The sequence below is a fragment of the Rhineura floridana genome, chromosome 9, assembly GCF_030035675.1.
Source record: "Rhineura floridana isolate rRhiFlo1 chromosome 9, rRhiFlo1.hap2, whole genome shotgun sequence".
Lineage (NCBI taxonomy): Eukaryota > Metazoa > Chordata > Lepidosauria > Squamata > Rhineuridae > Rhineura > Rhineura floridana.
Genome location: NC_084488.1, coordinates 67,958,887 through 67,972,528, shown reverse-complemented (window position 1 = coordinate 67,972,528; position 13,642 = coordinate 67,958,887). Strand labels below are relative to the sequence as shown.

Here is a 13,642-nt window from a genome sequence, read left to right as displayed (position 1 = left end):
GCAGTGAGGTAAAGTGGTAGAAGTACTTTTCACATACATTCACTTCTCTAAAAAATAGACACTGGAGTATGTTCAGCTTCACGCTGCTTCCACTATAATAAACATCTTTGTTCTCACCCTAAAACGAAAATTTTCCCCATGTTGGCCTAGATAAACTTCATTCTAATCAATAATGGGGTAGGATGAATCTTCAGTGTCTAAGGCACAAATGCATAATCTTCGGTGAATGTTGTTATATCTGTCCTTCAAAGCCACTGCTGTAAATAATCATGTTTAACAGTGCCAGTGTGGCATAGTGGTTAGAGTGTTGGACTAGGACTTGAAAAACTAAGGTTCGAATCCCCATTCAGCCATGGGTGAATGCTCACTGGGTGACCTTGGGCCAAACCTACCTTGCGGGGTTGGTGTGAGGATAAAATGGGGAGAGGGAGAATTGCATACGCCACCTTGTGCTCCTTGGAGGAAAGGTGGGATACATATAACTGTAACAAATAAACGCAAACCATTTGGTCAAAAAGTTGTTGAACCCCAATTCATTCCTAATATAGTAGTGCCATGGAACAAACCTGGTTTTGTAACCCTGTTTTGATAAATCTGTTAAAACAAGAAGAGCCTAAAACAAAGAATGCAAAAGTAATCTATATGTTATAAATAGGAGACATGCTTGTTTTAGTACAGTACATTATATTAAATTAAAATATACTTTTAAGCCTTTTGGGGGAGGCTATTTGGTTTAATGTTGTTGTCATGATGTGTTTTGTATGTACATGTTTTACTCTGCCCTTTAGCCAAAAGGGCTCCAAGACCAGCTTACAAAAATTAGTAGTAACACAGACTCTGCAATCTGGTTTAAAATCTAAAAGGATATATGACACTTGAGGAAATGCAGGTGGGAGGGAGGAGGGGAAAAGCAAACTCTGGCATCAGTTCTTAAGTTATAGTTATATAACACACACACACACACACATATATATATATATATATATATATATATATATATATATATATATATGTCTGTGAAGATCCTTGCTGTCTAGGATAGCGCACGCACACACCAGATCTGGGAGAGGACAGGGCTGTTCCTTCCACACATTTATTTCATGAGACAGCTGACTTGATGGTATTTGGAATCCTCACAGGATTTGGAATCCCCTCACAGGAGGGGGCTTGATGGAAACCCTCCTCCCTTGCTAGGAGGTTTTTTGGCCTCAGCAAAGAGCAAGCTGTCCCCCAAGATCAGATCTTTTTCTGTCTGGAAGCATAACTTTTTCCTGAAAAGACAACATAAATATAAGTTCCACATGTGTATGGATTATAGACAACAAACTTTTGATTTGTTCTAGAAATTTTACTTCAAAGATATTTAAAGTAGGGTGGGCCAAGATGCCTTCCTTACCCCAAGCAAGCTGAAGAATTGCCTACGCAACACAGATTTTCAGTCTTAAGAGACATCACAAAGAAAGCTCCAACTCTAGCCTTTGATCATATCAGTTATATTTTAGAAGGTGAACAATGTTCATTCTTGCTTGCATTCAGTTCCAAAATTGTGAATTTTGTATTGTAATTGTGAATTTAGCTAGTATGCTAGTTAGAGCTGCAAGTTACCTGGACTAGTGGGAATTCTGAGTAGAATTTGTCACTAAGCCTATATATGTCATGGTTCACATGATACACGAACACACATGTTTAACCTTATAATCATGGAGATGTAATATTTGAGATCCTTGAGCCAGAGTTTGTTGTATGCCACAGAAGTTATTGCATTACAGTTATCCACACTTTAATTATTTGGGGAAATTAGCAAAGACAATTGACTCCCAATTTGGATTTAAACAGATGCTAAACAATGCTAAATGAGGGTGCCTGCTTGCATTATATATGGCAGAGGTTTTGAGGGACCAATGAAGGTTGCACTTCAATGATCCATTATGCCTAACCAATTATTGCAGGAAAATTCCTCTGTACAGCAGTGAATATGGAGAGGATATTTGGTAGAAACCACTGGTGGGAGTGTACTTAGATTGAACTACCACAGCAGTACATAGATCAATCTAGCATAGCTTTCTCTGATTCCTTTGCAGTGGCACTGTGCTGATTGCCTACAGCAAAGCCAGAGTAAATACACAGGTCTGGTTTGCCCATACCACTAAACCAAACTATGGCTCGGCATGAACAAGCAAACTTGTGGGTACACAGACCAAAAATCATAACTGTTTCTCTCTGCTGCTGCTGCTACTGTGCTACTAGGAACTAAGTTGTGGTTTGACTTAGTGTTACTTGTGAACCCGGGGTTGTGGCTTGACTTGCTCTAGATAATATATGAGCTGTAGCCAAGGTTTGTTCTTGTCTTACATGATTGCTAGTTAATGCTTAGCCATGGTTTGCTTTATGTGTGAGCTGGGCCATTGTCTTAGGGCAAGTGTAGAATTTCTTGGGAACAGATTATACTCTGGATGAACCATGTGTCTCCTTTTCCCGCTTAACCACTGTTGTCCCTCTTTGTTTAGGTTCAGTGTACTGAATAATGATATTTTAAGATTTCAGGAACTTCCATCTAAAAGTATAATTTTACAGCTTTGAATATTTACCATAGCTATTTATTGTGTTTAGTGCTGGCTGAGTAATGTACTAGTATAAAATATGAACTGCCTGAATCTTTTCTGCCTTCCCTTCTTTAGGCATGGAAGAGGAGATGGTTTGTACTCCGCAGTGGTCGATTGACAGGGGATCCAGATGTGTTGGAATACTACAAAAATGACCATGCCAAGAAACCAATTCGTATCATTGACTTGAACTTGTGTCAGCAAGTGGATGCTGGATTGACATTTAACAAAAAAGAATTTGAAAACAGTTATGTTTTTGACATCAACACAATAGACAGAGTCTTCTACTTGGTTGCCGACAGTGAAGAAGAGATGAATAAGTGGGTTCGATGTATTTGTGACATCTGTGGGTTCAATCCTACTGAAGATGGTAAGTAAGGTTCCTGCCCATCCCTTTTTTAGTGTTTAATTTGCTTTCTCCTCGTGGAATTCCAATGGTTCTGTGGGGTAATAGATAGTTAGAAGACAGCACAGATTTCTGTTATGATGTGCAGGGTGTTTTGTTTTGTTTTGAGTGTTTGGGAGTTTGCAGATACTGGGTCATTATATGAACACATTAAACAACTGAATTCTTTAGGCTTGTAGCTCCTTAAGGTTGTTACGTTTCTCTAGTCAGAATTGGCTTTTTGGAGGCATAAGTGAATGTTTTTTTATTTGGATTTACAGACTTGAGTATTTTAGGACATTATTACATAGCGGATAGTTAGGGTTTTTTATTATTACTTGTCTGGCTGTAAATTTAAATATGTATTGTATATTTATGGTTGTACTATGTTAATCAAATATTTAAATTTGATTGCAGCTTGAGCAATGGGGTTGATATGCCAGACTGTGGTTAAGTAGCACAGTAAGCACAGAAGAGTAGATCTTTTAGTACAGAGCAGTAAAAAAATTAATGGGACCTGCCTTAGTATTTGCTAGCTATCCTTGCAAAATTCCTTGAAGATCTGAACATCCATCCTCTGGTATTGGTTCATAGATATAAAAATTATATTTGTTCACTAGCTATCCTGACTTTTTTTTTGTCAGTACTATCTGGGGTATTCCCACCATGTCTTGAATCATGTAATGGTAATTTTAACATGAGGAATGTTTTGCAGTTTGACTTTTATTAGCTTACCATGAACCTCTCCAAGATGTCACATTGTCCCCATTTCACCAATAATGCCTGAAAGGTGAGATAGTGGCCTGGGGTTGTATCTAATGCTATGCCGGCAGCGTTCCTCTGGCGTACCCCAAAAATCTGATTTTGAGGACGTGCGGGGAGCTGCAGTGCATAAAAGAGGGAGAGGAAGCTCCTGCAGCCAGCAGAGCTGTAGCATTGGATACAGCCCCTGGTTTGCTTGTCAGGCTGAGCCAAATTGGTTCGCTTGCCAGGTCAAGATTGACAAACAAACATTTGACTTAATGTATCGTCTGAACCAGGGCTCATGGTTAAGCTCTCTCCAAACTAACCATGAGCTGCAACCAAGAACAAACCTTGGCTACAGCTCATGGTTACTGAGGAGAGAGCTGAACCACGTTAAGCCAAACCTTGGAGTAGGTGAGTGCCCTGGCAGCAGAAAGAACCAGGAAGGAGCAAAGCAGCTTCCCAGGAGTCCATGCATTCATGCAGAGCCAATAACTTCCCCAAGGCCTTGTAACAACGCTGTGACCAAGGTGAGGTTTGAGCCCAAGTCTCCCCAGCTCAGAGTTCACAGATTCTAAAATAAGAATGAGCTTTTCAAGATTGTGTTCTGAATTTGTCAGGTTTCTGCAGGAAAGGAATGAAATGGTGTTTGAATCCTTCAGCAAGAGATGAATTTGCACACCTAAAAATGGCATGTTGTCATCTCAGATTGATCTGAAAGATCCTACTACTGTGATATAAACACATATACTGTGGCCTGGTATGTGTGCAGTAGAATGGACTGTGCCACTAGTGCAGGGGTGCGTGTGCATGTGGGGGTGGAGATAAATTATGTTTTTGAATGTCTTTCAATGTTAAAAACTTCCTGCAAATATAACCCCGGAATAGCAAGCAATGAGCTCAGCAAGTAGCTATGTGTAAGGAGGATTTGTTGGGGTTTTTGTGTGTGTTTGTGATGTGGAGGAATGTTCAGAACTGGCATCAATCTGTACCTGTTTTGAGGTGGCACAGTCCATTTTGCCACTTCATACCTACCCTGTTTCACTGCATGTGTAGACTTTGCCTTTCTTTATTCACTTATGTGATATTGAATGTAGGATAAAAGACATAGGACTTTGGCTGTACAAATGTTCACAACAAGTTGTACAAAATAATGTGTGGGCTTTTAATTAAAATAGATGTATATGAGTCATATGTACCCTCTTTTGATGATGTGCTGAGTTTGATAGTTTACAGTTTGCAGACAAAACACCTTCTGGGAATAACTTCCCATGCTCTTTTGTAAATTAATCACTTAATGTCCATTGTCATTGTATCTGTAGATTTTCTTTTTGGTATCAATATGAAGTGCAGTCAGATTGTTTTGCCTTTGTACAGATGTCATAAGTGACTCATCCCTGAAAATGAGTTGCACCGCAAGACAATCACTTTTGTTTGTGGCTGATTCATCCCTTCCCATTGCCTCTTCCCGTATTCTGTAAGGTGTGCATCCACCTGTGTCTGAGTCTGACATAGCTTAAGGTCTTGTTATTTGGGGGGTGGGGAGAGGGTTCCTAAACATATTCATACTGCACAAAAAGGATTTATGAAAATGTGATTTCTCGAAAGGTTGGTGAAAGTTTCTGCTCATGTGGATATGGGGGAAAATCTGGTTTATGTGTACACTTGCCCACATAGTGGTTGTTTGGGAAGCACACAGACATTATAAGGTTGATGGTGGCAACAAAATAAGGGGAGAAAAATGAATATTTGCTATTCCAAAATGTCTTTTTGGAATATTTGCTGTGGCTTTCTGATTTTAGAACTTAGCATGCAGATTAACTGAGTGATGCATTTCAAACTCTCTAGGCCCTGATCCTGAGCTAATCATGTACAGTGAGGTGTCAGACACAATTATTAACCCAAGATAGTAGTTGTGTTTAGCCTTTCTCACTTGTACTGCAAGACAGATAAGGACAAAAATCCCCATCCATACGGCACAAAGTAGATAGTTAAACTATATAATTCATTACCATTAGATTTGCTGATCGCTACCAATTTAGACAGCTTTAAAAAGGGATTACACTCATGGAGGATAAGATTGTTGAGAATTACTGGTTGTAACATTTGTATACTGTGTCCAGGATCAGGGGCAGAATGCGTTTGAAATGACAGTTGCTAGAGAACACAGCAGGAGAGGTCTATTGCACTAATGTCCTGCTCGTGAACTTGTGTACTCTCCTCTGGTTGTTAATCCTGCAGTGGCTACATGTGGACTTCCCTCGTTGGAGCAGGACAGTAATGTCTATGGGGTCAACAAATTTTGGCTTGCCATTGTGGTCAACCAAACATTTGTTGTCACTAGGATCCCCTTCCCCCACTGACCTCCTCTTGTGCCTCTGAAGTGCAATGCAAGGTCAGGTCCTCACCCTGGCACTAATTTTGGAACTGGGAAGAGGGATCCTGCCTAGGGTGAGAAATTAACCCCACCCTCTCCAGCTCAGAGGTGTTGGGGACGGTGGTGGGAAAGAGGCTGTCCATTTGCAGGGCACTTAGAGTGTCCATCAGGCACAGAGGTAAGCATTCCATGTTCCTTCTCCAGCTTGGAGATGAGAAGCAGAGACTTGTTATGGCTCTGTGCTTGCATCTGGCAAATGCAGAGCCGAAAGAAATCACAGGCTTTTAAGAGCATAAGAATAGCCTGTTGGTTCTGGTCAGTGGCCCATCTTGTCCAGAATCCTGTTCTCACAGTGGCCAACCAGTTGCCCACAGGAAGCCCACAAGCAGGACCTGAGTGCAAGAGCACTCTCCCCTCCTACAGTTTCCAGCAACAGTATTTGGAGGCATGCTAACTACAGCTATGGAGGCAGAGCATGGCCATCGTGGCTACTAGCCATTGATAGCCCTTATCCTCCATGAACTTGTCTAGCCCTCTTTTAAAGCCATCCAAGTTGGTGGCCATCACTGCCTCTTGTGGGAACAAATTTCATAGTTTAACCATGCACTGTGTGAAAAACTACTTCCTTTTGTCTGTCCTGAATCTTCCAATATTCAGCTTCATTTGATGTCCATGAGTTCTAGTGTTATGAGAAAGAAACTTTTTTCTGTCCACTTTCTCCGTGCCATGCATACTTCTATACAATTCTATCATGTCGCCTCTTATTTTACATTGTATATCATTTATTTCTTGTAGTATTTTAAAATTATAAACCACCTTGAGTGTCTTGGTAGAAAGGCAGTATATAAATTCAATCAATCAATCAATCCTTGCCTTTTCTCCCAAAGGCCAAATGCTGCAACCTTTCCTCATAGGGGAATTGCTCTATCCCCTTGTTCATTTTTGGTTGCCGTTTTCTGAACCTTTTCAGCTCTATTCCAAATGCAGCCATGCCATAGATTTGTATAATGCAGCCTTTCCCAACTAGTGGGCCACCAGATGTTGTTGGACCACAACTCCCATCAGCCTCAGCTAGCATTGCCAGTGGTCAAGAAAGATGGGAATTGTGGTCCAACAACATCTGGTGGCCCACTAGTTGGGAAAGGCTGGTATAATGGCATTATGATATCGGCAGTTTTATTTTCAATGCCTTCCCTAATGATCCCTAGCATGGAAATTGCCTTTTTCACAGCTGCCGCACACTGGGTCAAGATTTTCATCGAGCTATACACTACAACCCCAAGGTCTCATTCCTGGTCAGTCACCTCCATTTCAGATCCCATGAGTGTATATGTCAGATTAAGATTTTTTTCTCCAATGTGCAAACATTGTTTACATTGGTTTGCATTTGCTATTTTACCACCAATTCACCCAGTTTGGAGAGGTCCTTTTGGAGCTCTTCGCAATCCTTTTTTGTTTTAATAACCCTGAACAATTCACTATCATAAGCAAACTTGGTCACTTCATTGCTCACCCCTAACTCTAGATCATTGTTCTTCAACTTTGGGTCCCCAAATGTTGCTGGACTACAACTCCCATCATCCCAGACAGCATGGTCAATGGCCAGGGATGATAGGTGTTGTAGTCCATCAACATCTGAGGATTTAAAGTTGAATAACGCTGCTCTGGATCATTTACAAACAAGTTAAAAAGCAGAAGTCCCAAAACCAATCCTCAGGGGACTCTACTTTCTACACCCCTCCACTGGGAGAACTGTCCATTTTTACCTAATCTCTACTTTCTGTTTCCTAGCCACTACCTGATCCACAATAAGACCTCCCCTTTTATTCCATGACTCCTAAGCTTTCTCAGGAGTCTCTGGTGAGGTATCTTGTTGACAGCTTTTTGAAAGTCCAAGGACACTAGGTCCACTGGATCACCTCTATCAGTATGCTTGTTGACACTCTCAAAGAATTCTAATAGTTAGTGAGATAGGACTTACCCTTGCAGAAGCCATGCTGGTTCTGCTTCCGCAAAACTCATTCTTCTATATGCTTAGTTATTTTATCTTTAAAAATACTTTCTATCTGGGACAGACATTAAGATAGCTGGCCTGTAATTTCTGGGATCCCACCCTGGATCAGATGGAAATAATTCATTTAGCTTCTCAGCAATCTCCTTATCCTGCTTTTGCTGATCTTTGTGGAGGAGAAAGGACGAGATTTATCTCTTCTCTAGCTCCAGGTTGGAAGGAAGCCTTGGGCTTGTCTTGCTTGCGAGAGCCTGGCCATAGTGAGAGGGACAAATAAGGTTGTCGAGCCCCGCTGATAACTAAAAATAGAATGCTAGTTTAGAATGCTCCCTTCACACCTGCACACTGCTTGCATCACCTGCCTTGGCAAGCAGGCAAGGCAGTAGTGGCAGCCTGGCTGGGGAGGCAGGTGGCTGGTGTGGTGCATGGTGCCATTTGTCCAGGGGAGGTGGCGGTGTGGGGCAGCAGCAGCCTGGCAGGGAGGCCAGTCTGCGACCTAGCTGTGCTGCATATCCTTGCTGCACTGTGCAGCAGCACTGTTTATCTGGGGCGATGATGGCGGAGGAACAGTGCAGCAAGCGAGTTGGCGAGGGGAATGGGGCTGCCTGGGGGGTTGTTGAACAGAGTGAGTGGGGGTTGGGGTTGACAAGCAGGGGGCAGAGCCGCCCTAGTAATTAAAATAATTTATACTAACAGCACAGATCCTATACAGGTCTGCTCAACAGTAAGCCTCATTTAACTTGGTGGGGCTTACTGCCAGGGAATTTTATGTTGGCTTAAATTCATTAATTTTTGTTCTATTATTTGCCATTTACCATTTGTCAGTAGTAAAACATTTGTTTTACTATTTGATTTACCAATACAAATGTCAACAGGTTTTGTTTTGTTAATAGGTTTTTCCCCCATTTCACATTATGTGCTTTTTAGTAGGTTATTTGGATAACTTTTGGTGTAAGATAAAAACGTAAGAAAAGCCTTGCTGGATCAGGGGAAAGGCCTATCTAGTCCAGCATCCTGTTCTCATAGTGGCCAACCAGTTGCTTACGGAGAGCTTGCAAGAAGGACCTGAGTGCAACAGTACTTCCTTCACTTTTTATTCCCAGCAACTGGTATTCAGAGGCGTGCTGAATTTGCCTAATCTTTTAAAGCCATCCAAGTTTGTTGCCATCACTACACACTAATGCTAACACTAAAATTCTGTTGTCAAGCTGCTTTCAGGGCATACATTGTCACATTCCAGACAACTTGTTCTGGAGCAATGTCCATCAGTGAACAGTTTACGGATTCTATGGACAGTGTCCATAGGCTGCCAACTAGGAAACATGTTCAGGGGATTATTTAGACTGCTTTTAACATTATTATTTATGAAAGTGTAAAGTATGATACTTCTGTTATCCGAAGGTTGCTCTGTGGGTCTCTGTGACTATATTTTTAGAAATTTAGAAATAATAATTTTAGAAACAACTCAGGGAAATAGTCATGTTCTTCCAATTAATATTTATTTATTTATTTATTTATTTATTGCACTTGTATACCGCCCCATAGCTGAAGCTCTCTGGGCGGTTTACAGCAATCAAAAACATTAAAACAAATATACAATTTAAAACACATATTTTAAAAACAATTTAAAACACAATTTTAAAATTTAAAACAATATAAAAACAATTTAAAACACATGCTAAAACACATGCTAAAATGCCTGGGAGAAGAGGAAAGTCTTGACCTGGCGCTGAAAAGATAACACTGTTGGCGCCAGGCACACCTTGTCAGACAGATCATTCCATAATTTGGGGGCCACCACTGAGAAGGCCCTCTCCCTTGTTGCCATTCTCCGAGCTTCCCTCGGAGTAGGCACCCGGAGGAGGGCCTTTGATCTTGAACGTAGCATACGGGTGGGTTTGTATCGGGAGAGGCGTTCCTTCAGGTATTGTGGTCCCAAGCTGTGTAAGGCTTTATAGGTTAAAACCAGCACCTTGAATTGAGCTCGGAAACATACAGGCAGCCAGTGCAAGTGGGCCAGAATCGGTTTTATGTGTTCGGACCGTCTGGTCCCTGTTACCAATCTGGCCGCTGCATTTCGCACAAGCTGCAGTTTCCGAACCCTCTTCAAAGGCAGCCCCACGTAGAGTGCATTGCAGTAATCTAACTTGGAGGTTACCAGAGCATGGACAACTGAAGCCAGGTTATCCCTGTCCAGATAGGGACGTAGTTGGGCCACCAACCGAAGTTGGTAGAAGACACTCCGTGCCACTGAGGCTACCTGAGCTTCAAGTGACAGAGATGGTTCTAAGAGAACCCCCAAGCTATGAACCTGCTCCTTCAGGGGGAGTGCAACCCCATCCAGAACAGGTTGGACATCCACCATCTGGTCAGAAGAACCACCCACTAGCAGCATCTCAGTGTTGTCTGGATTGAGCCTCAGTTTATTAGCCCTCATCCAGTCCATTGTCGCAGCCAGGCACCGGTTTAGCACATTGACAGCCTCACCTGAAGAAATGAAAAGGAGAAATAGAGCTGCGTGTCATCAGCATACCGATGGCAACACACTCCAAAGCTCCGGATGATCGCACCCAACAGTTTCATGTAGATGTTGAACAGCATGGGGGACAGAACGGACCCCTGTGGAACCCCATACTGGAGAGTCCAGGGTACCGAGTAATGTTCCCCAAGCACCACCTTCTGGAGGCGACCTGCCAAGTAGGAGTGGAACCACCGCAATGCAGTTCCTCCCACTCCCAATTCAGCTAGTCTCCCCAGAAGGATACCATGGTTGATGGTATCGAAAGCAGCTGAGAGATCAAGGAGAATCAACCGTCACACTCCACCTGTCTCTCTCCCGACAAAGGTCATCATACAGGGCGACCAAGGCTGTTTCTGTGCCAAAACCAGACCTGAAACGCGACTGAAATGGATCTAGATAATCGGTCTCATCCAAGAGTGTCTGGAGCTGGCCCGCAACCACTCGTTCCAGGACCTTGCCCAGGAATGGAACATTTGCTACCGGCCTATAGTTATTAAGATTTTCTGGGTCCAGGGAGGGCCTCTTCAGGAGTGGTCTCACTACTGCCTCTTCCAGGTAGCCAGGGACCACCCCCTCTTGCAGAGAAGCATTAATCACTTCCCTGGCCCAGCCGGCTGTTCCATCCCTGCTAGCTTTTATTAGCCAAGAAGGGCAAGGATCCAGCACAGAAGTGATTGCACGAACCTGTCCAAGCACCTTGTCAGCATCCTCAAGCTGCACCAACTGAAACTCATCTAAGAAATCGGGACAAGGCTGTGCTCTAGATAGCTCGCTTGATTCACCTGCTATAACACTGGAGTCTAAGTCCTGGCGGATGCTAAAGATTTTATGCTGGAAGCACCTAGCAAATTCATTACAGTCTCAGATGGTTCTACCATGTCCCTGGGGCCAGAGTGTAATAGCCCCCGGACAATTCTGAAGAGCTCCGCTGGGTGGCAGATTGATGATTTGATAGTGGCAGCAAAATATTGTTTTTTTGCTGCCCTCACTGCCCCTTAATACAGCTTACCATAGGCACTTACCAGGGTATAATTGCATCCACTAGGAGTTCGCCTCCATCTGCGCTCAAGCCGTGTCCTATATTGTTTCATCGCTCTCAGCTCTGGGGTATACCATGGAGCCGTATGAGCTCTACACAGGAGAGGGCGCTCAGGAGCAATCATGTCAACTGCCCGGGTCATTTCTGTATTCCAGAGTTCAACCAGGGTTTTGACAGGAGCGCCAGCCCTATCAGCCAGATAACTCCCCAGAGCCCTTTGGAAACCATCTGGATCCATTAGTCTCTGGGGCGGACCAACTTAATAGGTCCTCCACCCTTGCAGAGGGGAAAAGCCGCTGTAAGTTTGAACTTCAGCAAGCAGTGATCTGTCCATGACAGAAGGGCTGATGTAAGGCCCCCCACATTCAGATCACCAACTCCATGTCCAGATGCAAAGAGTATGCCCTGCTACATGTGGGGCCAATGGCATATTGGGACAGTCCCATGGTTGTCATGGAGACGATGAAATCCTGAGCCCCCCCAGAACCAACAGTCTGGAGGATCTCAACAGTACACCCGAGACCACCTCCATCAGCTCAGCTAGGGAGTTTGTTGGGCAGCGGGGTGGGCGGTACACCAACAGAATCCCCAGTCTGTCCCGCTGACCCAACATAAGGTGCAAACACTCCAGACCAGTAGTCACATGGACAGGGTGCTTGCAGAGGAAGATGGAGCTCCTGTAGACCACAGCAACCCCTCCTCCCCGACCCTCAGGTCTACCCTGATGCTGGATGAGGTACCCTGGTGGACATAGCTGGGAGAGACTGACTCCCCCCTGCTCACCCACCCAGGTCTCGGTTATATATGCCAGATCAGCTGCCTCATCCACAATTAAATCGTGAATGAGGGATAGATATTGTTTATCTATTAATTGGAAGAATGTGACTATGTTCCCTGAGTTGTAACACATGTGAACAATACGATAGTCCAAACATTTTTGGTTTTGGACATTTCTTGTTGACAGCTTTTTGGTTAGAAGAAAGAAGGGATAACTGAATCAAGCCTAAGGCCAGATCAGCAGCAAGGAACAGTGGGAGCACTCTGCTTGTCTAAAAGATCCACTGACAGAACTGTGTTTTACATGGTGCTACAAACAGTTTCTTAAAATGTCAGGGCTGGTCTACTGTTTAGGAAAAACCTCCTGGTACTACACCACTTTAGAATACAGATAGGGTGATGCGTGAATGAATGTTCCTCCAGACCTCAAATTCCCTGCAAACAGAAAGTTAGCATTTCAGGAAGAAGGGACCTAGTCAAGCATTCTTCTTGAACCACTAGTTGTCTGTGTGGGATGAAAAGCTTTAGTCATGCAATATTCCTATCTGTGGTGCTAGTGTGAGAATATCCCATCAGATCTCAGCAGTTGCACATGATCACTAGATTAAGGCAGCAATCCTAACCCCCTTTACCTGGGAGTAATCCCTGCTGAATTCAATAAGATATACTTCTGAGAATATATGGTTAGGATTGCATTGTAGATGTAATTGCTGCAGCACTGGATATAACCTCAGGGTAGCAGCACACAGATCACCAAGATGATTTTGCATAGGATGCCAGGCACCACTCTAACTTTGAACTAAAGGGTGCTCTTTTAAAATTGAGATGGATCTTCAGGTTGCAGATTCTGCAATGGGAGGGGCCTGGGAGGAAGCAGCTGGAGGACATAGCTGCGTGCACCAGAGGGCTTGCCTGGTACTGCCTAAACTAGCCTGCTGTCTTCAGGGGCAGTCAAGCCTAGATTAAGGTGGTTGGGGGCCCTGGTGCCATTTCCCAAAAGAGTCCCCCTCCCCAGAAAGGAATGCATGATTTTTTTAAAAAAAATATTGAATTAATGTTTGTTTATTTTATTACATCTGTTTGCATGCTGAAGCACATACATGCTCATATCTGAATGGTGTACAATTCTGAAAAAAACACTAATAAAACAGCAATAATAAAACAATAGCAGATTATACACTAGAA

General features: G+C 43.2%; 1 protein-coding gene across 4 annotated transcripts in view; it reads left to right on the top strand.

The window, feature by feature from the left end:
* The window catches only part of GAB1 (GRB2 associated binding protein 1), a 136,664-nt gene that overhangs the window by 96,087 nt on the left and 26,935 nt on the right, over positions 1-13,642 (top strand). For all 4 annotated transcript variants that reach the window (XM_061584836.1, XM_061584834.1, XM_061584837.1 and 1 more), the window contains exon 2: positions 2,679-2,973. In XM_061584836.1, coding sequence (XP_061440820.1) covers positions 2,679-2,973 — 295 coding nt within the window. The remainder of the gene's footprint in view (positions 1-2,678; positions 2,974-13,642) is intronic.